At 35.6% G+C, this 26,924-nt stretch overlaps 1 protein-coding gene and 2 pseudogenes across 1 annotated transcript; 2 read left to right on the top strand and 1 right to left on the bottom strand.

Moving 5' to 3' along the window:
* Positions 1 to 3,848: 3,848 nt before the first annotated feature.
* On the top strand, positions 3,849 to 4,432 carry LOC131407960 (RNA polymerase II subunit A C-terminal domain phosphatase SSU72 like protein 3-like; annotated as a pseudogene).
* Positions 4,433 to 8,227: 3,795 nt separating this feature from the next.
* LOC131409012 (olfactory receptor 52B4-like) lies at positions 8,228 to 17,323 on the top strand. The gene is made up of 2 exons (XM_058546227.1): positions 8,228 to 9,128; positions 17,190 to 17,323. The coding sequence occupies exons 1-2, from the start codon at positions 8,228 to 8,230 to the stop codon at positions 17,321 to 17,323; spliced, it is 1,035 nt and encodes a 344-aa protein (XP_058402210.1).
* A 5,181-nt stretch (positions 17,324 to 22,504) lies between these two features.
* Positions 22,505 to 23,454, bottom strand: LOC131407959 (olfactory receptor 52B4-like; annotated as a pseudogene).
* Between the last annotated feature and the right edge of the window lie 3,470 nt (positions 23,455 to 26,924).

Here is a 26,924-nt window from a genome sequence, read left to right as displayed (position 1 = left end):
GCATTTTGGCCACTCCACTGGAAAAAGAACCTTCCAAGGGCCTATGGTTGTATTGAGATTGTGGAGTGAGAGGAACAGAAAGTCAGAGATGTGGCAGGGTATTTGTGGGAGAGGTAGGAGATAAAGTTGGTAAGATGAATAGGATTCTGATCAGGTAGGTCCTGATATGAAAAGGTTAAGAATTGAAATTGATTTACAGACCTTTTTTTTCCTGGTTGATGCTTGAAAAATTGTTAGGAAGGTGTACAAGGATATTGATGCCATGGAGGCAGAGTAAAGAGTTCAAAGAGAGAACGATCAGCCATTTTCAAATTCTATTTAGAGTTTGAACAAAATGAAAACAGAAAAATGACAATCAACAACTTGAACACATAAATTGCACCAGGCTTGCTCATGTAATAAAGGCTCCGTAATATAAAGTATAGGGCAATGTGCCACTACACTCTCTTTAGGAGAAACAAAGAAAATGTTGGTTGTTAACAAATAATCATAGAAATGATTAGATTCATCCTGACAGGATTGGAGGAGTGAAAAAAGTTTGAAAATTTCTGATATTCTTATAAATCATGGGTTTTAATGTTTTCAGAGAAAAATATATAACTGTAAGATCCACACTATATATGATAATTAAGACATTAATTAATGATTCTGTCTTGTTGGTATAATAGAAATAATGTACTGCAAGAGAAATATACAATATTTAGTCAAAGTTTATGAGGGCCAGGAGTATAATTTTTACTTTAAAAGTGCTAAGGGAATTTGGCCCCTATATTTTGTGTATATTCTCACTTTAGGTAAGACACCAAAGAATGTATCTCATTTTGCATTATGTAATTGCTAACACAGGTGGGGATTCTTAGAGTCCAAAATTAAGTGAATCTCAAAGTAAGATAAGTATGCTGAAAAAAATCAGTGACCATTTTTTTGCCCCCCAATGAAAGATAGAAATATTTTTGTTGCCCCAAATATATAAATATTAATTCTTTTCAAGCTAAATGTTACTGGTCTGTTATTTTCATATTTTCAAGACAGGTATTAGCAAGTTTCTTGAAACAAAAATCATATATTAAGACATCAGAGAGCTGAGGAAATAACAAAGACTAGATGATTTAAATTCAAGACAGGAAAACCATTCAAAAGTTGACAATCTCCTGGACGTTTTTCCCCGCTGGAATATTTGCTGATCTGGCCAGGGCTAAGGATTGGTGTTGGCCCAGGAGGAGGGCCACAACTGGGGAAAGAGAAATCACCAGAGCTTTCAGTGGTCTTACAGGTCTGGAGTAACAAATTAAAAACTTGAGGGGCCTCATTCAAGACTTTTTTTTGTATGAGATATTTACTGAATTCTGGAGCTGCACTGGATGCTAGGAAACAAGCTAAGAAAATCTAAAAAGCAGTATAAAATCTCTTGCATTCCTGTGATTTTGAGGACAGGTCTACCAGGGTGAGAGATACATGCCTAAAATGTATGGCTAATATCTTCCTTATGTCATTTTCCAAATTTGTAGCTGCATCGGATAGAGTCTAAAAAACTACATTAAAAGACTTCTGAACGGAAGAATTGAATCTTCCGCAGATTTTTTAGACTGGAGATTCAAAGGCCTTCCAGGTTCTCATTAAAAATTTCTGGAGAGTTCTTTCCTAGGAATAGGAGCATAACAGAGATACACAGTCTTACTAAAGCTGCACCTGTTCTTGACTCAGCTCAAGTTCTCATTGGATTGAAGGGATCAACTGCTCACCTTATCAGTTTAATAGAAGAAGGGAGAACCCTTCTAATAGAAGATAACATTTGCAACTCTGCATTTTTATTACAACGCAAAGCATTAAATAAAAAATACTTCACATGAAAAGAGACAAGACCTATGACCGATGATCAAGAATAAAAACACAAAAGAGAAGACCAACAGATGACCCAGTTATTGTAATTATCAGGCAAGATTTATAGAATTTTGTTTAAAAATGAGCAAAACACAGTCAAGATACTTGAGTGTATGGTGAAATACTAGGGAATTAGGATCTTGAAAAATTCAAATGTTATTATAGAACTGAAATTATAATCACCTGAAAACAATCATTCAATGGATGGGTATAAACAGGATATTTAAAATGAAACAGAAGACAGGATTAGTGAAGTAGAAACAGATTAATAGATATAATAGAAACTGAAGTGAGAGAGAGAAGAAGAGAATGGTAAAAAATGAGCATCAAACACACAATAGACACATTCAAACATATATATAAGAATAATTGTAGTCCCAACCAGGGAGAGAGAAACAGTGCTAGAAATAATATTCAAGGAGATAACGAATGAAAAATTTCCAAAACTGATAAAGGTATAAATTCACATATTCAAGAAGGTCAGAAAAATCCCAAGAAGATGCATGCAAAGCAAATGACAATAGATACACGATAAATGTTCTGAAAAAAAATAGGAAGATAAAAAGATAATCTTAAAAGAATTCAGATATAAAATGTACATTAAATTCCAAAGAGCAACAGTAAAATTCAATTCTTAATACAAAAGACGGAAGCAAAAAGCACTAGATGGCAAATTTTAAAGTGCTGAAAAACCCTGCCAACCTGAAATTCTATACCCATGAAATTATCCTTTTAAAAATGATGACAAAAATAGAGGAAGATGGGCACAGATGTTAGCTCAGGTCCACTCTTCCTCAAGCAAAATGAAGAAGATCAGTAACAGGTGTTAGCTCAGGGCCAATCTTCCTCATCAAAAAAAAAAAGAAAGAAAATGAAGACAAATAAAAATATTTTCGGACAAGCAAAACCTGAGATAATCCATCACTTGCATTTCTATACTGAAGGAAATATTTATGAATGGTATTTGACCACACATTAAAAAAAACCACCTTTCACTTATTCTTCTTTGAGTCAGTCATATTCACTGTATAAATATTAGACAATTCAAACTAAAATTATTATAAAAATCACATCATTATTCAAATATATTCACTATTCATATGATTTTAGCATAAATTGATGGAATGTTTAGATAAATATTCTATTTAAAAATTGAATCATATTATATAACTGACTGATCTGGAACTTCCTTCTCTCACTTACAAATATATTGTGAGTATAGTTCCATCACCAAAGATATAAACCCATATTATTATTTCTCACTGCTCTTTTGTATTGCAAATTATAGATGTAGCATGATTAATTTAACCAAGCATGCTCTTTAGATAACATTTCTTATATATTAATGTATATTTTATTTAATGTTTGCATAGTATACTCATATGTGAGTTGTATTTGGTCTTATGCTGAATATTTACTTACAAACAACTGATAATATAAATAAAAATGTCATAAACATAAGGATTAAGAAACTTTTGTTACATTTTGCATTGTAATTAAAGAAGAAAAATATATTTACACATACACTCATCAATTTAAGCTAAAATTATATTAATGGTGAATATATCAATTATAAGGTATGAATGAACATTATAATAATTTATCTAAAAGGCAAACATTTGAAGATAGATATGACATAGGGATGAATGAGTGGAGAAATGTCCAATGAGAGAAATAAAACAAGTGCAGCCATTCAAAGCACAGAACACACTAGTAAAGAATAGTTCAGTAATTATCTGGGAAAGACCTCTTTTCCAGTTCATTGCATACTAATCTCCAGTCTAGGAGTAGAGAGGTGAAATAATCCAGTTCTGAATTCTGTGAGTGAGTCAACATAAGCCCAATTCCTGTGCTTTGACACTCTGCTAGTTGGAAGAGCTGTAGCCAGGTGGTCGTTCCCCTGGCTTCAGAGTCCCTGCAGCCACTGAAACACACACGTCTCACTGAAGTCCCAGGTGCCCGCCATCATGTCCTCCTCCCCACTCAGGGTGGCTGTGGTATGTATGAGCAACATGAACAGGAGCATGGAAGCCCACAGCATCCTCAGGAAAAAAGGCTTCAGAGTCCGGTCTTTCGGAACTGGATCTCGTGTGAGGCTCCCGGGATCAGCACCCAATCTTCCCATGTTTATGATTTCTCAACCACATACAAGCAGATGTACAACGACCTTCTCAGGAAAGACAGACAACGCTATACCAGGAATGGAATCTTACACATCCTGGGAAGAAATGAGCGAATCAAGCCCCGGGCAGAAAGATTTCAAGAGTGCAGTAATGCCTTTGATGTCATCTTTACGTGTGGGGAGAGCGTCTGTGACAGAGTGGTGGAAGACCTGTGTGCCAGAGAGCAGGAGACCTTCCAGCCCGTGCACGTGATCAACGTGGACATCCAAGACACCCTGGAGGACACCACCCTTGGAGCTCTGCTCATCTGTGAGCTCTGCCAGTGCCTCCAGCAGGCAGAGGACATGGAGGACAGTCTGGGTAAGCTGCTGCTGGCAGTGGAGGAGAAAAGAGGAAAGAGATTTCTTCATACGGTCTGCTTCTACTGAAGAGCTGGGCTGGTTTTTGCTTCTTGGTCAGTAAGAACTTGTGCGTGGAGTTTTTGACTAGTCTGTATTTTCTGGAGAAGTGTCTTTAAATCCTTTTCCATTAAATGGTGTTGGTATGATTTTTAGGTGTACCACCAGAGAAGAGATATAAACAAGAAAAGCAGTTTACGGGAAATGAGGACAAGAACTACTAATAGTCATGAAAAATCTCCAAATGTGGGGGACATTGTTCTAGGTACTTTACAGGGGGTAAGTAATTCAGTGCTCACATTGCTCTGCAAGGAAGTTACCACCAAGGACTCCACTTTGCATATGAGCAAACCAAAGCTCGTAGTGGAGTACTTGACAAGCGACTTGTTTTTGAATATTCAGCCAGAAAATAACATTATCTAGTCCATCATTTTAAGACAACTTCCTTTTGCTCATTTTGGATGGTATATTAATTAGAAATATTTTTTTCCATAATGAGAAAGGATTATGTTGCATTTTGAAGTTATAAAAGTCTTTACTTTTAGATTATATCTCTTTTACTAATGCCAACTTCAGTAGAAACCCAAGGTAGATAATGGGCTGCGTAGTATTTCTAAAATCTAGGGATTATTTGTTCAATTAATACAGCAGAGGAAAGAATTATTGTCAGCCATTTTTGCAGATGGTCAACCACACTTGACAAACTATCAGACTGAAAGTTATTCAAAAACTTGACAACACTGTGCTGACAAGGTTTTGAGGGAAAAGGACTTGCATACATTTCTGGCAGCAATGAAAAATGGTGTAGCCTCTGTGAAAGAAATCTTTCAATATATAAAAAACTACAAATGCATTTACCCTTTGACCAAGGTAATCCTTCTTCTAGAAACTGACTATAAGATCTATCAATAGAATTATCTCACTGAAGAAGAGAGAGAGAAAGAATAAAATAAAATAAAAGACCCCCAGATACTGGTGCAACAACGTCAAAGGATCTAACATATATGTTGTTGGGGTTTCAAAGTGAAATGAGAGAATGGGACAGAAAAATGTTTTCTAAGATATACTTGCTGAATATATCCAAATGAGGTAAAAAACAGATTCAAAAATCTCAATGAACTTCAAAGAGGATAAAAACAAGCAAAGTATTGTCTAGGCTCATCCAAATCAAACTGAAAATTAAGATAGAGTGAAAAGTCTTGAATGCAGCCAAAGGAATCAGGCAAATGAAGCAGAAACATGTCTAAGGTAATCAAGATTAACACGTCTTCTATTAGCTGTTAAGCTTGTACATTTATACACCCTTAGATAACAGAGTTAAACATGATTCATGACTCTGGATTTTGAAATTCATATAAGCCCTGAGGATGAATGTAATTTCAATGTAATCCTTTTTGTGAAGAATAAAACTTTAAAAACCATGAGTTCATATCAATTATAAGCATTTATATTCCCTTTGCATTAAAATAGGCCTGTAGCAACGCTAGCTTAGGTGCTAGATGGTTTTTGATGATATCATCTGGAAAGAAGCAGGAGAGAAAAGGAGCAAGAGAAAGTGAGGGGGGTGGGAAATGGTCTTACAGACCCAGCCAATTTGGGAAGAGGGCAAGTCTGCTGGAGAGAGTTCTGTCCCTGGAGCCCTGCTGTAAGTGCTTCCCTCAAGGGCTCTCATGACAGATGATAAATAGCCCAACTCTTGGCATGCAGCAAGCTGACTTTCATCACCAATTTCATGTCTGTTCTTGAAGACTCAGTTTAAGACTGGTGAGTGAATTAGACATCTGAGGACAGAGTGGATTCAGGATCAAGGTGAGGACTGGGCTAGTGTTATGTCCCAGAGGGGACAGGATTCTTGGAAGCTATTGATATATGTGGACAAAGAATGGTGAAGACTATAGGCACCAATCTGATTAGATATAGCAGAAGTGGAAAGGGGGGTCTGGGAAGGTGGTTGAGAGTACATGGGCTGGATGGAGGTTACTGAAGGGTGGTAAATAAAGGGAAGCAATCCAATAAATGGCAAGTTCCCTAATCACTAGACCAGAGATGAGAAAACAGAAAACATATTTACTTATATTACAGACCCCTCTTAAAAAACATGAAAGGAGCCCGAAGAATGGCAAGGAACTCTGGTCACCTGCCCTGAGCCAGATGCTGGAGGGGGCTTTAGGGAAGCAGCCAGAGCATCTCAGCAGATGAGAAAACTAGGAGCCAATTTTCCCCCCAGAAACAAAAATCAAGGGCACCAAGAGGGTGACTGGAGTGGAAGAAACAATATCAATGAGCGTAAGATACATCTTAGCCACTGAGCTAGGTGCTTTAAGATGCTCCTTCATTTAATATCCTCAGAAACCACAAGAAGAAGGTGTTTTATAGTCTGGCTCCATTTCTTCATTCTGATGAAAATGGGATGGGGCATGGTTGTCTTCTCAGAAGGTGCCCTCTGAGCCCATTACACCTGGAATATTTTGCTAAACTCATCTGCTTACATATCCACCATTCTCTCAAACCACAAGCCCAGTTAGGACTCAGACACATGGCACGATGCCTTAAAATAGTCAATGCTCAAAATATGCTTGTGAATGATTAAGCTAATGAAAAAAGAAAAGTATACTCAGAAATAAATGATGAAATGACACATTAATTTCTATCAGTAGAAGAATCTTCCAAATATCAAGTACTGCAACATCCCCCACTTCAGCAATAATGTCTTTTATTTTCCAATTCCAGTCATTTCTAGCTTAGCTCCCTAAGTGTGAGCACGACGAGTGTCGCCCCTCAGGCACACAAGCCCCATCTGTGTTATCTCTGAAAGATCTCTTGACCCTCTTCACAGGTGAGCAAACTGTGTGTGTTGAAGTCAGAGAGATTTAAGACTCATTTTTATCAACTACTGGTTGTGAAATTTGGCAAGTGATTCATATTCTCTGAGTCTCACTTTCCTTAGGTGTGAAGTGGAGATAATACCCACTTCCTAGAGTGGATGTCTACTCCCTATGTGAAGAAAATACAAAATGTTACATGCAGCGTGCATGTTACAATCCCTGGCATAAAACATTGCTTAATAAATATTAGTTTAATTCACTGTGACTGTATTACATTCAGATCCATTCTATTCCTGGAACATGACTGGCCTTTTGGCATCCAGCCTCTTCAGTCAATTACTGCTCCAATAAACCTCCACAGGTAATCATTCTAAAGTAGAGTAATTATTAAAACTACTGGCTTCAAGACATCTGCTGGCTGTCCCCTGTGTAAAGGATGCAGTCTAAGTGTGAAATTGTGAGCAAGGCCCTTCATAATCAGTAAAATCTGCTTGTACAACCCCCCATGCACTCCCTATGCACCTGTGATCCTACCCTGGAAATGTTTCGTGAATACATTGTGCATTGATCTGTATATTCACCTTTCCTTATGCTGCTTCCCTTCTCTTTTCATTCTATGATAAACTAGTCAATTTCAACGTCAAGTTCAAGTATCATCTTGTTACAGCCGTCCCAGACATGCATAATGATTTCCTCTGTGTATTCATAGTCCTCTGTTTGAAAGTGAAATACATACAACAATATCTTTTACTTTGATTAGTTGGAGATAAGTGTAATTGGCTGTCACTCATTGAGATGCAGACCGTATCCTTTCATCTTTGCATTTTTCCTATTATTTGCATTTTCAAAGAAGATGGAGAGTATGAGATATGCCAAAAGCTCCTGGTGGCTTTACAAATAATATTAATGTAATTCCTCTTGAGAATATATTAAAAAGGAATATGTATTTTCCTCTCTGTCTGTGAATAGGAAGTGAGGTCCCAGGTCATCTGCTCCAGGCATGACTACCTTAAACCACACAGATGTTAGCCACACAGTCTTCCACTTGCTGGGCATCCCTGACCTGGAGGACCAGCACGGGTGGATTTCCATCCCCTTCTTCATTTTCTATATCATCGCCCTGCTTGGGAACAGCCTGATCATCTTCACTATTCTCACAAAGCACAGCCTCCATGAACCCATGTACCTCTTCCTCTGCATGCTGGCTGGAACAGACATTGTCCTCTCTACATGCACAGTACCTCAGGCCTTGGCCATCTTCTGGTTCCGGGTGGGGAAAATATCCCCGAATTGCTGTGTCACTCAGCTCTTCTTCATCCATTCCACCTTCATCTCTGAGTCAGGGATCTTGCTGATGATGACGTTTGACGGCTACATTGCCGTATGCTACCCACCGAGGTACACCACTATTCTTACACATGCACTGATTGGGAAAATTGGAGTGACTGTCTTCCTGAGAAGTTATGGTACAGTTTTTCCCATAATATTTCTTTTGAAAAGATTGACTTTCTGCCAAAATAATGTTATGCCACACACCTTTTGTGAACACATTGGCTTGGCGAAATATGCTTGTAACGACATTCAAGTGAACATGAACATCTGGTATGGGTTTTCCATCCTAATGTTAACAGTGGTCTTAGATGTTGTGCTAATTTTTGTTTCTTACATGCTGATTCTCCGTGCTGTCTTCCACGTGCCTTCCCAAGATGCTCGCGACAAGGCTCTCAACACATGTGGCTCCCACATCTGCATCATCATCCTCTTTTATGGGCCTGCAATCTTTACAACACTTACTCAGAGATTTGGACACCACATTCCACTTCATATCCACAATTTATTGGCCAATGTCTATATTCTTGTTCCACCTATGCTGAATCCCATCATTTATGGGATCAAGACCATCAAATCCAAGAGCAGGTGGTTCACGCATTGTTTATAAAGCAGAAACTGATTTGGTATAAGAACTGAGTTTTCAGCATCTTTAGCTATGTGTGAAGTGGTCTGTGGAAGTGGTAGGTGGGAGGGGTCAGCTGAAACACTAGGAAACAGCTCAGTGAATTCTGTCTCTGGAGCAAGTTCACCAGGGAAATTGCAGGACTTACTCTTCCGTTGTCAAAACAACCTGAGAGAGCAGTGCTATGTCTGACTGAGGAAGCTACCTCCTGTAAAGAGCCTGGGACAGGATAAATTGATTTTCACAAGTTATATGTCTTTAATGACACTAGCATGATCTTCAGAAATAGATTAAGTGAGAACAGTGCTCTGGCCTGAGAATTTATTCAGTTCTCCCTCACTGAGTTTCCCACTCTCTGAGACATCTTGTGATATCTCTAGACAATCACATACAAACCTCTATTCCTTAATGTCCTTCATTTAGCTATTTGACATTCTTAGAATCAGTGGTTCCCAGGTTTGGAGTTAATCCTACTGTAATTTATATCCTCAACATGCCTGTCTATAATAAGGGAATGTAAATTAATTGTGTGTTTTGTATTTTGCAGAACAACACTTGAGGAGACTGAGGGGATTGAGATTGGTCACTCCTGTGATGGCAAAATACTAATGTGTTTTCTGAAGGCGTAGCGTATGCTGGGAGAATGCTGAGAAATGGGAACTCCTCCATCTCAATGTCAGGCCATGTTCTTCAATGATCTCCTCCTCAGCGGGGCACTCAAGGTCTTTAATGACCTGATTCCTGACCTCCTTTAAAGCAACAATTGCCATATCACTTTCAAAGCAACCTGAGCTTCAGACACACCAGGCCATTACCTCCTCACCTTTCCCAGGTCATGCCAGACTCTCCATATATCTCTGCTGTCTTGGGATAACCTCCCTTGACTTGTGGAAAACTTATTCCTCCTTTCACACCCAATTCTCATCTTGTCGCCTCTGTGACACTTTCTCCAACCACGATTCCTTCCCAATGTGCTATTGTTTAGTTAATAATTTCCCTTTGAGAAAAATAGCATATTGTCCATATTTCTTTTTTAATACTTGATTAAAAATCTAAGTTCCTTGTAGAAAACAATAGAAGTTATGAAAAAAGACAAACGTGACATGGAACTCGCAAACCCATAAACTTGCAGCCCTCAACCAATTTTATTGTTAGAATTTTGTTTTCTGGGGGCCAGCCCGGTGGCGCAAGCGGTTAGGTGCGGGCGCTCCACTGCGGCGGCCCAGGGTTCACAGGTTCGGATCCTGGGCGCGCACCGACACACTGCTTGTCAAGCCATGCTGTGGCGGCCTCCCGTATAAAGTGGAGGAAGATGGGCATGGATGTTAGCCCAGGGCCAGTCTTCCTCAGCAAAAAGGGGAGGATTGGCAGATGTTAGCTCAGGGCCGATCTTCCTCAAAAAAAAAAAAAAGAATTTTGTTTTCTGTAGCTATACATCTACTGTAACTTTTATATCTTATTTCTACATCTATATTGTAATCTGTATCTGAATCCATGTCTGTATTTTATCTCCATTTATACCTATAGCTTTATCTATACCTATATCTGTCTGGAAATATCAAATGATACACATATAGAGTATCTATCATACTATATATGGTCTGCAACCTACTTTTCTTTTCTAGCAGTACCTTGTTGACAATATTCCTTTTTAATATATCAATTTATATAATCAATTACGATGTCTATATAGTATTTGATAGCAGGATGCTACCATAATTTATTTAATTGGGCATTCTTCTTCTACCTCTTTTTTGCATGGCATAATGACCAGATATTTACAAATTTAAGGCTCAATTCTACTTGTTGCTTGAGTGCACATCCCAGATATGTTCTAAATAAATTATTTTTAAGTATTGTCTTCTAATATAAGATGCAAATGCTCAAGGTAAGACCATTGGAAAACAGCAAAAATATAAAGAATATCCCTAGTCAGGAGGACTCACTGATAGCATTTTGGTATATTGCCTTACACTTCTTGTTCTATGCATATATTTTTTCATTCATTTTCAATATTATTGGGCATTTGGAGTTTTCCATTTTTAGCTATATAAACAAGGCTTCTCTAAACATCTTATGCATAAAGCTTACTCTGATTTTTCAATTTTTATTTTACGGGTAGAATCCTAGAAATGCCATTGCACTTTTTAGATTTTTTGATGAATGCTGTAAAATTGCACTCAGAAAGGATGCATAATATATCTCTCTGCACTGACAATGGGGTTGAGTATTTTCATTTTTAAAAATTTTTGCCATACAAAAGGACAAAAGTGATATGGTAATGCAATTTTACTTATATTATTTATTGCTACTGAGGTTAAACATTTATTATATAGTCATAGTTCATCTTATAAACTAGTGATAACTACCATTTGTTGAGTACTTGTCATGTTACAGCCCCCAAGCTAAAGATTTTATGTACATTACCTCACATCATCTTCATTTGAGCTCCATAAAATAAGTGCTACAGATGAGGAAATGGAAACTCTACCAAAGAAAATAGCAGTGGCAGGAACAAATCCTTTTCTTTTTTATTTGTCAAGTTTCTGCTCTTGGCTACTAAATCTGCTAGACGATTCTGGCTATTCCTACTTTTGCCTATTTAACTCTTGAAAATTCTATGTTGTCCTTATTGCATTTCAATATTTTTTTTATTATTCAATAATAATATATGTTTTCACTCTCATATTTAAGTATTTGTCCAACGTGTTTGTCTTTTATTCTTAAAATTTTTATAAACCGATTTAAACGTCAATAGCTATACGTATGTCTTTTCTTTTGTGTCTTTTTCCATTGGTTAACCACAGGAAATTCTCCTTAAACTAGGATTTGAGTATTATTCATATCCATCTCTCTATTTTCATTTTCTCATCTCTAAATTAGCATTATTTTATCAACATTATAGAGTTCTTCTGAGGATTAAATGGGTTAATGTATATAAAGCACTTAGAATGTCATCAGGGATATAGTGTTATATATATTTGCTATTATAATTATTATTATTTATTTTCATTTGCCTTAAGATATCTTTATTTCACATTCAACAATTTTTTAAAACCTTTTATTTTGAAATGATTATAGATTGGCAGGAAGTTGCAAAAAAAATAATGTACTAGAAGGTAGTGTTTATCCTTCATCCAGTTTTCCCCTGTGGTAACATCTTTCATAACTGTAGTACAATACCAAAACTGTAAAGTTGACATTGGTACAAACCACAGAACTTATTAGATTTCATCAGTTTTACATGCACTACTTGTATGTGTGCTTATGTCTGTGTGCGTATAGTTCTAGGTAATTATATGACATTATAGATTCATGGAACCACCACTATAATTCAGATACAGAATTGTTCCATCATCACTTATGACTTCCTTTTGTAGCCTCACCCACATCCCTCTCTTTCCATACGTAGCCCCTGGCAACCACTAATTGGTCCTCTATCTCTATAATTTTGTTATTTCATGAATGTTATATAAATGAAATCATACAGCACATAGAGACTGGGTTTATTTCACTCAGCATAATTCCCTTGTGATCCATCCAAATTGTGTGTGTATATCAATAGTTTGCTTCTTTTTATTATTGTGTAGAATTCCCTGGTAGGGATGTACCACAGTGTTTTTAAACATTCATATGTTAAATAACATTTGAGTTGTTTCTAGTTTTTGGCTGTTATGAATAAAGCTGCTACAGATATTCATGCACAGGTGTTTGTGTAAATGTAAATTTTCATTTCTCTGAGATAAATGCTCAAGCGTGCAATGCTGGATTGTACAATAAATGCATGTTTAATTTTATAAGAAACCACCAGACTGTTTACCTGAGTGGCTCTACCATTTTACATTCCCACCAGCAATGCATGAGCCATCTGGCTTCTCTGTATCCTCATTGACATTTCGTGTCGTCACTATTTTTTATTTCAGTCATTATGATAGGTGTATGTCATTGTGGTTTTAATTTGCATTTCTCTAAATTAGCTGATATTGTACGTTTTCCATGTGCTCGTTTGTCATCTGAATATTCCCCTCTGTGAAATGTCAATTTATGTATTTTGCCTGTTTCCTAATTAGATTCTTTGGTTTTTTGCTGTTAAGTTTGGGGAGTTCTTTATTTATTTTAAACATAAGACCTTCATCAGATGTGTAGTTTGTAAATAAAGTTTCTCAGTCTGTAGCTTGTCTTTTCATTCTCTTAATGGGGACTTTTTCGGAGCAAAAGTCTTTCATTTTTAAAATTTTGAAATTTTTAAGTTAGTAAGCAGTCCAATTTATCAATTGTTCCTTTTGTGAGTTGTGCTTTTGGTGTCATCTGAAAACTCTTTGTCTAGCCCTAACTCCAGGGGATTTTTTTCTGTTTTCTCTAAATGTTTTATGAGTATTCATTTTATTTTTAAGTTCATGACGATTTTTTTTTTTTTTTTTTTGAGGAAGGTCGGCTCTGAGCTAACATCCATGCCAATCCTCCTCTTTTTAACTGAGGAAGTCTGGCCCTGGGCTAACATCTGTGCCCATCTTCCTCTACTTTATATGGGACGCCGCCACAGCATGGCCTGACAAGCGGTACATCAGTGCGCGCCCGGGATCCGAACCAGGGCTGGCCAGCAGCGGAGCATGCGCGCTTAACCGCTACGCTACGGGGCTGGCCCCCATGATGAATTTTGAGTTAATTTTCATACAAGGTGTGAAGTTTAGGTCGCGGTTCTGTTTTTTTTGCCTATGAATGGTCATTGCTCCAGCATCATTTGCTGACAAAAGCTGTCCTTTTATCGAATTCCTTTTGTGTCTTTGTCCAAAACCAGTTGGATATATTATGTATGTCTTTTTTTTCTGATTTTTTAGTCTATTCTATTGATCTCTGTGTCTATTACTCTGCCAATAACACACTATCTTGATTACTGTAGCTAAAGAGTAAGCTTTAACATCAAATCGAGTGATTCCTCACACATCACTCTTCTTTTTCAAAATGTTTTAGATATTTTAGGTCCTTTGCTTTTCCTTATAAATTTTAGATCCTTTGCTTTTCCTTATAAATTTTAGAATAAATATGTCTATGTCTACAAAAATCGTTGCTGGGATTTTGATGTGGATTTCATTAAATGTATAGATCAATTTTGAAAAATTGGTATCTGATATCTTTACTATGTTGAGTTTTCCAATTCGTGGACCTGGTATACGTCTCCATTTATTTAGGTCTCTTTTGATTTATTTCATCAGCATTTTCTGATTTTCAGCATACAGATCCTATACATATTTGGCTAGCTTTTTATCTAGGTACTTTTTTCTTTTGGGATAATTAAAAATAGTACTTCTTCATTTCAATCGGCACATGTTTGTTGTTAGTATATAGTATTGACATTGATTTTGTGTGTTAAGCTTGTATCCTGCAACTTTACTGAACTCACCTATTCTAGGAGTTTGTTGTGGTTTTGTTTGTTTGTTTGTTTTATAGATTCCTTGGTATTTTCTATGTAGGCAATCACGTCATCTCCAAGTAAGAACAATTTCAAATCTTGCTTTCCAATCCATATGCCTTTTTTTTCATTCTCCTGCTTTCTTGTACTGGCTAGAACTTCCAGTATTACGTTAAATAAAAGGGGTGAGAACAGACATCCCTGCCTTGGTCTTGATCTTAAGGAGAAAGAATTCAGTTTTTCATCATTAATTATAATGATACCTATAGATTTTTTTGTAGAAGCTCTTTTTTCAAGTTGATAAAATTCCCGTCTATTCCTAATTTGCTGAGCATTTTTATCATGAATGGATGTTGGATTTTGACAAATAACTTCTCTACATCAACTGATAACATCATATACTTTTTATTTCTTAGTTGTTTGATATGGTGGATTACATCGATTGGCTTTTTAATATTGTACCAGCTTTGCATACCTGGAATAAATCCCATTTGGTCATGGTATATAATTCTTTTCCCACATATCTGGATTTAATGTGCTAAAATTTTGTTGAAGATTTTTGTATCTAAGTTCATGAGAGATATTAATCTGTAGTTGGTTTGTTGGGGTTTTTTTGTACTGTCTTTGCCGGGGTTTGATAACAAGATAAAACTGGCCTCATAAAATGAGTTGGGAAGTGTTCCCTCCTCTTCTATGTTCCAGAAGAAATTGTAAAAATTAGTGTTAATTCTTCCTCATCTGTTTGGTAAAATTCTCCCGTGAAAGTATCTGGGCCTAGAGATTTCCTTTCTGGGAGCTTTTTAAGTTCAAATTCAATTTCTTTAATGTTTATAGAATTATTTAGATTATCTATTTCTTCTTGGTCGAGCCAGGTAGTTTGTGGTTTTAAAGGTATTGGTTCCTAGTGTTTAAACTGTCAGATTTTTTAACATAAAGTTGTTCATAGTATTCTCTTATTATTCTTGTAAAGGCTGCAGGATTTGTAGTGATATAAACCATTTGAGTCCTGATATTAGTGATTTGTGTCTTTTCTCTTTTTATCTTTGTCAATCTTACTAGAAGTTCACTAATTTTAGGGATTTTTTTTTCAAAGAACCAGCACTTTGTTTCATTCTTTTTTTTCTATTGTTTCTCTGTTTTTAATTTCATTGGTTTCTGCTATTATCTTTATTGTTTTCTTCCTTCTGCTTCTCTGAGTTTGTTTTGCTCTTCTTTTTCTAGTTTTTTTAGGTAGAAACTTAGACTATCGATTTGAAATCTTTCTTTTCTAATGTAAGCATTTAGTGCTTTTTCTCTCTTTTATTTCTAATCTACCTATATTAAATTTGATGTGAATTTCTTATAGATAATATATATTTTGGGGGTTTCTTAATCCATTCTCTGTCTTTTAATTGGTGTATTTCATTTTCATTTAAAGTAATTAATGCTATGGTAGAGCTGAAGTCTGCCATTTTATTATCTGTTTTCTGTTTGTTCCCTGTGTTTCTCATTCCTCTGTTTCTCTTTCCTGCTTTCCTATGTTTTTTTTTTTTTTTAATTTTTTAAAATTCAACTTTGGGTTACTTATAGTGGTTTTTTAGTATATCACATTGTATTATTTTCTTAGTGGTTGCTCTAGATATTACTCTCTCTCTCCCTCTCTATCTCTCTGTGTCTCTACCTTTCTATATATATACATTATATAATATTAATATAGTTGTAATATATTAATATAATATATATTATTAAATATAATATAAATAAAATACATATTTATCACAGTCTATGGGTTTTGATGTGTTACCACTACAAGTGAAATATAGAAACCTTATTTCCATTTATATCCTTTTATCCTCCTCACTTTTAAAGTATGATTGTCTTAGTTATTTTCTCTACATGCATAAAGAACCTCATCAGATGGTGTTCTAATTATTGCTTACCTATTAAACATGATTTAATAAACTCCTGATGAGAAGGATTATTTATTATACTTGCCTCTATTTTTACATGTCTGAAGTTATTCTTTTTTCATTTCTGAAGTTCCATGTCTTTATCTGCTATCATTTCTTTGGAGAATTTCCTTTAGCCATACTTTAGAGTAGTTTCCTTTGAATGTTTCTTCTTTGTTTTTAACTGCAGATGTTGTCCTGATTCTAAGACAAATCCATTCCTTACTCTTTTTTATTCAGTTCATTTTAGATTTTAAATTTTTATATTTAATATTTCAACAATACCTGTTCTTTAAAAATGAAATATAATAAATATTATAATTACCAATAAATTATACACATAAAACATAATTGTTAAGATTTAGAAAATATTTTGTCATTAGCCATATTTTCATATATTAGTATATTATATAATGATTTGTATGTCATATTTTTACTTAATGTTACGAAAGGATTTCCCTTGTCACAAAATATACTTCATGTGTATGTTAAACTTAATTTATTATTGACTAATATATTTTCATGTAAACAATATATTTCAAAATCTATATTTTAGCCAAGCAGTAGATTCTTGTTGAAAGTTTATTTTCAAATGATTGCAAGTACGAGTAAAGTTGCCATAAACGTAATTGTGCATAAACCTTTCTGCTCTGTATTTGTTTTTATATGGAACAGATTCTTGAAAAATTTTTATTTACATTTGATGTGCTCCTGGCCAGACTGTATATGTACAAAGTGTTAAGAAAATATACATTATATATACTAAAATCCTTTGTGTTTTTCAACTACATTGAAAATAATTAAATGAAAATTTGTTAAATTAAGATGTCAATCGCATCACAAGAAAAATTTTTGTAACTATGTATGGTGACAAGTGTTCATTGGACTTGTTGAGGTGATCATTTTGCAATACATACAAATGTCTAATCATTATGTTGTATACCTAAAACTGACATAGTGTTATATGTCAATTATACCTAAATAAATACATAAATAAAGTTGGAAAATAAACCAGTCTTAAAAAAAAAAAGAGGTCAGTATGAATTAACTATAATTTATATCACAAATTTTTATCCAGCAGAAATGTCGTTATAAATTTTTATTTCTGCAAAAATGATGACCTTCGTCCAATAGCTGGACGTACACAATCAAAGTGTCCACAGCAGTGCTTAGCTGTCAAAAAAATTCAGCTAGGGCAGATCCCTGAGTGAGGTGGGAAGTTAGAGATTAATGACTCTACCCTAGCCCAATCAGTCTGTGATCCTCAGGGGTAAACTTGTAGTCCACCAAATTCAGGGTTATTTATTTTTTCACCATTGCAGGGAGGAAGACCAAACAAATGAAAAGTTAGAGTTATCACAGAATTTAGGGTACAGATTGGTTTTAGGCAGAATATAAATAAATCAGTGTTCTGGTAAACTCAAAGTAAAGCAAGGGTGTCTATAAAGGGATCAACATAAGTTCTTGAATCTTATTTTATGGTTCAACTGCCTGAGCTGAAAAAGGGTGGCTAAGCTTTCCTGGTTAGCCTTTGATGAAGCTATTTTATGAATTTTGTTCTGAAAATCTATAATTCTCTACTTGGGCATATGTAATTAAAATTGGGTGGTCAGAGAAGTTCTCACTGAGAAGAGGACATCCGGGCTGAGACTTATGTGATAAATAGTAAGCCACAGAAAAATAGGCAGAGAGAGTATTTGGGGCACTGGATAAAGAAAGTTCAAAGAGACCACGCTTGAAATGAGATGGAAGAGTTAAAAGAAAGGAGAGTCAGGCTTGTAGCAGGTAGTTGTGGAGGTGAGGTAGGAGATAAATTAGGTGAGATAAATAGGAGTCCAATATGGTAGGGCCAAATATGCAAAGTTTAAGATTTGAAGATTTGATTTATAGATTTTTTTTCCTGGTTGATTCTTGGAAAATCACAGGTGAGATGTGGGGGGAAATTAATGCCACGGAAGCAGAGTAAAGAGGAGAGAATAGACAGCCATTTTCAAATCTATTTAGAGGTTGAAAAAGATAAGGAGAGAAAAATGACCATTGACAACTCAAACACATAAATTGCACCATTATTACTCACATAATAAATGTTCTGTGATCTACAGTATAGGATGATGTGCCACTACAGTCTTTTCAGGAGAAAAAAAAAATCGTTTCTTGAAATTGTAGGTAGTTAACAAATATCAGAGAAATGACTAGATTCACCATCACAGGATTGGTGGAGTGAAAAAAGTCTGGAAATTTCTGATATTCTTAAATATCGTGATTGTTAGTGTTTTTGAAGAAAAACATGTAGCTGTAAGAACCACACTACATAAGATAATTAAGACACTAATTAATGTTTCTGTCTTGTTGACATAATGGAAATAACGTACCACAAGAGAAAAATAGAATGCTGAATCAAAATTCATTATGTTCAGGAGTATAATCTTTACTTTAAAAATGCTAAGATAAGTTGGTCCCTTTATTTTGTGTATATTCTCAATTCAAGCAAGACAAAAGAAAGTATCTCATTTTGCATTATATACATATGCTACTACAAATTAAAGCCTTAAAAATCCAAAATTAAATTAATCTCAAAGTATAATGAAAAAAATCTATGATCATTTTTTGTATTCAGATGAAAATGGTAGAAATAATATGTCTTTTTGGCCCAAAAAGCATAAATATTTATTCTCTTCAGGCTAAATGTTATTAACTTGTTATTTTTATGTTGTTAAGGCAAGCATGAACCAGTCTCTTAAAACTTTTGCTTTGGATACGACATAGTAGATATGCCATGATAATGTTCCCATTGTGGCAACTACGAAAAGACAAATACATTGCCAAAATCATATATTAAGTCATCAGAGAGCTAGGGAAACAACAAGGATAAGACGAACAAAAATTCAAGAGACAGGAGAACCATTGAAAAGCAAGTTGACAATTGCACACCACTTTCTACTCCCCCCGGAACTATCTGCTGATTCTGGACATGGGCTAAGGATCAATCTTGGCCCAGGAAGAGGGCTTCTCCTAGGGGAAGGAAGAAAAGCCAACAGAGCTTTTGGTGGCCATACAGGACTGCAGTAAAAACCTGAGAACTTTCATGTCTCAAATGCACCATTTTCTCCTACATTTCCTGAGGACTGTGGCTGCTCTCAAAGCTGGGGAACTAAGCCAAATATTCTAAAAGGCAATATGAAATTTCTTGCATTCCTGTGATTCCTAGGAAAGAAAAACCTACCAGGGTGAGGAGGCATGACCAAACCATATCTTAACCTCTCTTTTCTGTCATTTTTCAAAGTTTGAAGCCACATGGAGTGGAGTCTAAAGAGATAAGTTAAAAGACTCAAGGGAAGAACTGAATCTTCCATGGTTATTTTTAAGACTGAGGAGAAAAGGGCCTTCCAGGATCTTAACTGAAATCTCTAAAGACTTCTGTTCTAGGAATAAGAGCATAGAAGACAAAGACTGAGTCTGACTAAAACTCAAACCTGGTCTTGACTCAGGCCAAGGCCTCAATGGAGTGAGTGGTCAGCTGCTTGCCTTATTTGTATAACAGAAGATAGAGAAAACACTTCTGATGGAAGATAACATCATCTGCAGCCTCTATAGGTTATTTATTAGATTATCAATCATAAAATAAAAAACTACTAGACATAAAAACAGGAAAAACTTTATGATCAGTGATCAAGGAAAAAGCTAAAAAGAAAAGCAGACTAATAGATGACCCAGTAATTGGAGTTATCAGACAAGGACTATAAAATTTTAATAAATATTTTCTTTAAGAGAGAAAATATGGTGAAATTATTTAAAAGTATGAAGAATTTATCCAGAGAATTAGAATCTGGGAAAAATTTAAATGAATATTATAAGACTGAAAAACCTGATTATCTGATAATAAGCTTTAATGAATGACCAGATTTTACAGAGTAGAACAGGATTAGTGAACTGGAAGATAGATTGATAGAAATAACAGAAACTGAAGTAAGAAAGAGAAAAAAATAATGACAAAAATAATAATAAATGAGCATAAGACACATAATAAACACACTCAAAATTTCTAAATATATTGAGAGAAGAGAGAGAATATGGGGCAGAAATAGTGTTCAAGGAGATAATTGCTGAAAATTTTCCAAAACTGATGAAAAGTATAAACTCACATACTCAAGAAGTTCGGAAAATCCCAAGAAGGATACATGCAAAGCAAACCACATATAGACACATGGTAATAAATATTCTGAAAAAACAAAAAGACAAAAGAAAATCTGAAATGTTGCCAGAAATAAAAGCACAATACATTCAACGGAGCAACAATAAAATTTTTAGGTGAATTCTCAATATAAAAGGAGAAAGATGGCAATAGAAGGAAATTTTTAAAGTTCTGAAAAAAATCCCTGCTGATTAAAAATTCTATACCGATGAATAATTTTTTAAAAAATGAAGACAAAATTAAAACATTTTCAGATAAGCAAAACCTGAAATAATTCATCTCTTGCATTCCTACACTAAAAGAAATAATAATCAATGGTGTTTAATAATACCTCTATTTATGTTTGCTCCTATAGATAGAACATTAATATTTTATTAATATAATGGTGTGGCATATTTCAAAGGCAGCAAATAAATATTTAAAAATATTAGATCTTACTGCATTAAGTGGAAAATAACACAACAGAAATGTCAAATACACCTTTGGGGAGGATTATAAAATAATAAAGTTGAATGGCCACCATATCTCTTTTTTAAAAACTTTCACTTAGCCTTTTTGTGTAAATCATGTTCACTGAATAACTGATAGACAATTCAGACTAAAATTTTTACAAAAATCACCTGTATCTTATGATTCATATATATGCACCAATCATATGATTTTAGCATAGGTTTATGAATACAAGCATAGGAAAATATATTTTAATCGATAATATTTAACTTTCTGATCTGGAATGTACTTCTCTGTCCTAAAAAAACACATTTAGAGCATAGTCCAGTCACCAAAGACACAGACCCACTATGTGGGTTTATTTCTCACTGGTCTATTATATTACATGTAATTCATGTGCTGTCATTAATTTAGGCAATATTACTCTTGTTTTCTTTTGATGAGAGAGATTGGCCCTGAGCTAACATCTGTGCCAGTATTTTGTCTATTTTTTTTGTATGTGGGACACCTCTACAGCATAGCTTAACGAGTGGTGTAGATCCATGTCCAGGATCCGAACCCACGAACCTGGGGCGCCAAAGCAGAGCATGCCGAACTTAACCACTATGCCACCGGGCCAGCCCAAGGCAGTTTACTCTTTAGAAATCATTTCTTATACTTCACCATAATTTTTGGTTAATGATTGCTTAATATACTATTAGGTATATAATGTATTTTAGCCAAGCAGTAGACTATTGTTAAATATTTATTTCCAAACATTTAAAAGTAGGAATAAAAATGTCATGAACATAAGAAATAATAAATTTTTGCTCCATTTTGTGTTCCAGGAAAGAGAAGAAAAATATATATACACATATACATAGAATTTATGCTAAAATTATAAGGTACAGATGAATTTTTTTGTAATAATTTGTGTGGGAAGTAAAAATTTGAATATGCAGAAGATATTGAGGAGAATGGCAGAAGAAATGTGCATAAGAGGAATAAAACAAGTACAGTTCTTCAAAGTTTAAAATACATCAGGAAAGAAAATTTTAGCAACTATCCAAGAAGAGCTACTGTCTCCAGTTCATATTATTCCAATAGCCAGTCTAAGGTTATAGGGTATAAGTGATTTAAAGAGGAAACTAAGCACCTAAAGACACTGAGATCTAATGACTAATTAGAGGTTTTGGAAGAAACATGAGCAAAATTGTCCCAGCGCTGTTGCTCTAGAGACACCAATACCTGGAGTCATTCAACTAGTTTCTCAGCTGTACATTACCACATCCTGAGGCTAAAGCTCACCTCATGCATAGAGAGAATTATTGAGAAAAGTACAATGTTAGTTTCCTTCACTACATTCATTTCTGCCTTGTAAAGAACACATGAACTACCTGGTCCCTGATCTGTTTTGTTTTGTCTTGATCCCGTAAATGATGGGATTCAGCATAGGTGGAACAAGAATATAGACACTGGCCAGCAGGACATGGATATGGGGTGAGATATGATGTCCAAATCGCTGAGTGAGGACTGAGAAGATGTCCGGTGCATAAAAGAGGATGATGACACAGACATGGGAGCCACACGTGTTGAGAGCTTTGTGGCGAGTATCTCGGGAAGGGATGTGGAAGACAGTACGGAGAATGAGCACATAAGAAATAAAAATTAGCACAACATCTATGACCAAGGTTGACATTAGGACAAAAAACCCGTACCAGATGTTTACTTATATGTCATCACAGGAAACGTGGGCCAAGACAATGTGCTTACAAGCAGTGTTTGGGAGGATGTTACTTTTACAGAAAGTCAATCTTTTCAGAAGAAATACTATGGGGAAAACTGTACCATAACTTCTCAGACAGATAGTCACACCAATTTTCCCTATAAGTGCATATGTAAGAATAGTGGTGTATCTCAGTGGGTAGCAAATGGCAATGTAGCGGTCAAACGCCATCACCAGCAAGATCCCTGACTCAAAGATGAAAGTGGAAGAGAGGAAGAATACTTGAGTAATGCAACGATCAAGGGAGATCTCCCCAGCATGGAACCAGAAGATGGCCAAAGCTTGTGGTACTGTGCATGTGGAGAGGACAATGTCTGCTCCAGCCAGCATGCAGAGGAAGAGGTACATGGGTTGATGGAGGCCACTTTTTCTGAGGATAATGCAGATGAGCAGACTATTCCCAGGAAGGGCAATGACATAGGAAATGAAGAAGGGGATAGAAATCCACACGTGCTGGTCCTCAAGGCCGGGGGTGCCCAGCAAGCGGAAGACTGTGTGGCTAACACCAGTGTGGTTTAAGGCAGCCATGTCTGGCAAGACCACTTGAGACTCCACCATCTGTGTACAAAGACAGAGAAAAATACAGATTACATTCAAAGATTTTCTTTGATATCATCAGCACTTTTGGCAGCTTACCTGATCCCATTCAATTCAAAGAATGCCAGAAGCTATGTTACATGTAATGATGAAGACTTAGTTCGTTCCCTAAATGAGATCTTAATCACAAAACAAGATAGACATTTATATAACTAAAGAAAATAAAATTATTTAATTAATATCTTAGTTGTACAAAATAAAATTAATACAGTAACACAAGAGAAGAAGTAATGCATTCTGTATTTGTGAAGTTTTTGAGAATGAGTACATATCCAAAGTTACCCTTGAAGATAGTGTAACATGTCAATAGGTGGGAGGAGTGGCAAAAAGAATTTTTCTTATGGGAGGCACTGAATAGAGCTAAGGAGCTCAGGGATTAAGGTCTAGCCCATAGGTGAACTTGCATGTACTACAGTGGTTGATTGTTTAACCCAAGGTCACTATAAAAAACTTCTCAAATGCTTCATGAAAGTTTTCACAGCCCTGATCCAGATGCCTTCTGCATCCTGGAGAAGTCGTCTCAATGTCTCTGCTTTGTTCTGCTGAGAGAATTACCCCTGTTTGGGGCACTTCTCACCTCCTTCATGACACATCTGCCCTTAAGTTACTCTTTTGCCGGCTTTCACAAGGAGTCTCATATCAGAGTACTTATCTCTCAGATAGGAGCATATCTGACTACCTGTCAATGATCCCCCAATTGACTGTGAACTTTCTGTGGTCTGAGTAGTGCCTTTTTCCTTTGTGTATTTCCGGAACCTAGCACACTGAAGCACAGTGTAAGTCCTCAAAATGTTCAACAAAACAACCTAATAACAAATATTAAATGAGTGTGATAATGAGCAAGGAAGTCATGAATAAGGCCCTTTAAATACTTTGGATGTTTACAATAGTCAGGATCTGAAGGCCAATACAGAACCTTATCTGTAGGGACTCAGGGGTCATTGGTACATTAAGAGCTAAACAGTTCCTCAAACCCAGAGTCTCCTTGCTCTCCACTCCATGATAGCACTTTACCTTCTCCTAAGACATTCCATAATTGTGACTCTGGTCCAGTGGTGTGCTGGTAAACTGGCTCATCAAAATATATACATATATATATACACACACACACAAATATATATAAATAAAATAAATAAAGCTTGATTTGTAGTGTTTTTCAGCTTCCATGATGCATATACTCCCACCATGGACCATTTTAAGGGACCAATATGATATCACAATATCCACAGTTGATGCTCATGAACCTGTATAAACGGCTCCAGCACATAACTGCTCTATTCTTTCCAACTGGGTCTATTTCACTCCAAAAAAAAAAGGTCTTAATATTTTCAGCCACCTGTTTTAGGTCCCATAACATCTAGTCAGGAGCAGGTCTTCCCCCCTGAAATTTCCCCTCACAACAAAAAAATTCACTCACCAGCTTCAAATGGAGTTCTCACGGGCTAAAATGGGATTAGTCGCCAAAGGACTCTCAGAGTGATGGGGGCCAGGGACCTGAGATTTTACACATTTGCCTGAAACCCTCAGGGACAACTATTACCCCAGGCGGTGCAGACATAGCGCTGTCCTTTCAACAACACCCTTTCTGACACATACATTTGGGTCCCTTTGTTATGGCTCTCCAACTCTGCCCACACCACTCCTTCCTCCTCAACACCATTCCTGGATTAGGTGGGCACATGTGCCTTCTTCCAATTAATAAACTGTTAGTATTACTTCACAAATATTCCTGTTTCCATTTTAATGAGAATTAGCAAATATTAATTCCACTTTCAGTCCACATGAATAATTTGAAATTAACATATAAATTATTTTAAGCACTGATTATAACAAATATATTCCTTCAAAGTTTAGACAAACTTGAAATTAAATATATACCATATGTTTAAAGTCGTTTAAACTTTGGAATTTATAATAATAATGTTTTAAATATTGACATGAGAATACTTTAATATCTTTTTTTAATCTATTTACACTACCCATGTGAGTCAAGGTCAACAATGAAAAATGTTCTGTACTCTTTTCTCTTTTGGCTACCAAATAGTCTACATTTACTTTTCAGTTATCTTATCTAGTAATGCGCCTCTTATTGACACAAAGGTCTCCTCTTTTTTATATTTTGTTCATTATTTTTATTTAGTTAATCCAAGTAAATAGTACATACATATTTGTAAAGGAGAAACAGCTTTATGTCTAACAATCATCTTCGTGTCTGTGTGTGGTAATAGAACCACAGAATTCTAATTGAAATGATGTAAGAAGCTGATTCAAAAAAACTCTACTCCCACTTAGAGAGGAGCTCGATAAAAATTCTTACTTATTTGTTGTTGTTGATGAGTTGTACTTTCATTATATGAATATATCCGTTCTCATTGGTGGAGGCTCTGAAGGTTAATGTTATCCACTAGTCAACTTGCCTAGGCCACAGTATCCAGCCGTTTGGTCAAACACTAGTCTGGATGTTGCTGTGAAGATATTTTTAGATGAGATTAACATTTAAATCAGACTTTCAATTTGAGCAAAGCAGATTACTCCTCATAATGTTGGTGGGCCTCATCCAATCAGTTGAATGCTTTAAGAGAAAACAGACTGAGGTCCCCTCAAAAAGAGGGAAGTTTTCCTCCAGGCTGTCTTTGGACTAGAGCTGTAACACTAGCTCTTCCCTGGGTCTCCATCCTGCAACCTACCTTGCAGATTTGGGGCTTGCCAGCCTCCACAAGTGTGTGAGCCAATTCCTTAAAATAAATAAACACACACACACACACTATTGGTTCTGTATCTCTGGAGAACCGTGACTAACACAGAGGCCAAGGGTATTTTTTGTGGACATAATTTTTTATTTCTTTTGGGAAAATGCCTGGGATTTGAATTGCTTGGTCATGCAGAAGATGTATATCTGATTTCATAAGAAACTGCCAAAACTTCTTTCAAAGTGGCTGTACCGTTTTACACTCTCACCAACATGGTATGAGAATTCTAGGTGCTACACATCCTCATCAACATTTGTTATTTGTCTTTATATTTTTAGCAATTGTGTTAGGAGGCTACTGGTATTTCATTTATGTTTTAATTTGCATTTCCCTAACGACCAATAAATACTGAGCACACTTCTTGTGTGCTTATTGTCCATTTGCATGTCTTCTTTAGTGAATTGTCTTTTCTAATGTGTTGCCCATTTTTTAGTACATTTCTTCTATTTTTTTTATTGCGTTATAGGAGGTTTTATATATCCTGGATACCAGTCCTTTGTCAGATGTATGTTCAATGAATATATTCTCTTGGCCTGTAGCTTGCCTTTTTAATTTTTTAAATGCATCTTTTGATGAGAAAAGCTTTTATTTTAATGAAATCTGACTTACAAATGTGTTTTATATGTATGGTTATTGTTTTTTGTGACCTAG

Source organism: Diceros bicornis, chromosome 7 (assembly GCF_020826845.1).
Source record: "Diceros bicornis minor isolate mBicDic1 chromosome 7, mDicBic1.mat.cur, whole genome shotgun sequence".
Taxonomy (NCBI): Eukaryota; Metazoa; Chordata; class Mammalia; order Perissodactyla; family Rhinocerotidae; genus Diceros; species Diceros bicornis.
The sequence above is the reverse complement of the archived record's forward strand: the minus strand, read 5'-3'. Positions and strand labels throughout refer to the sequence as shown.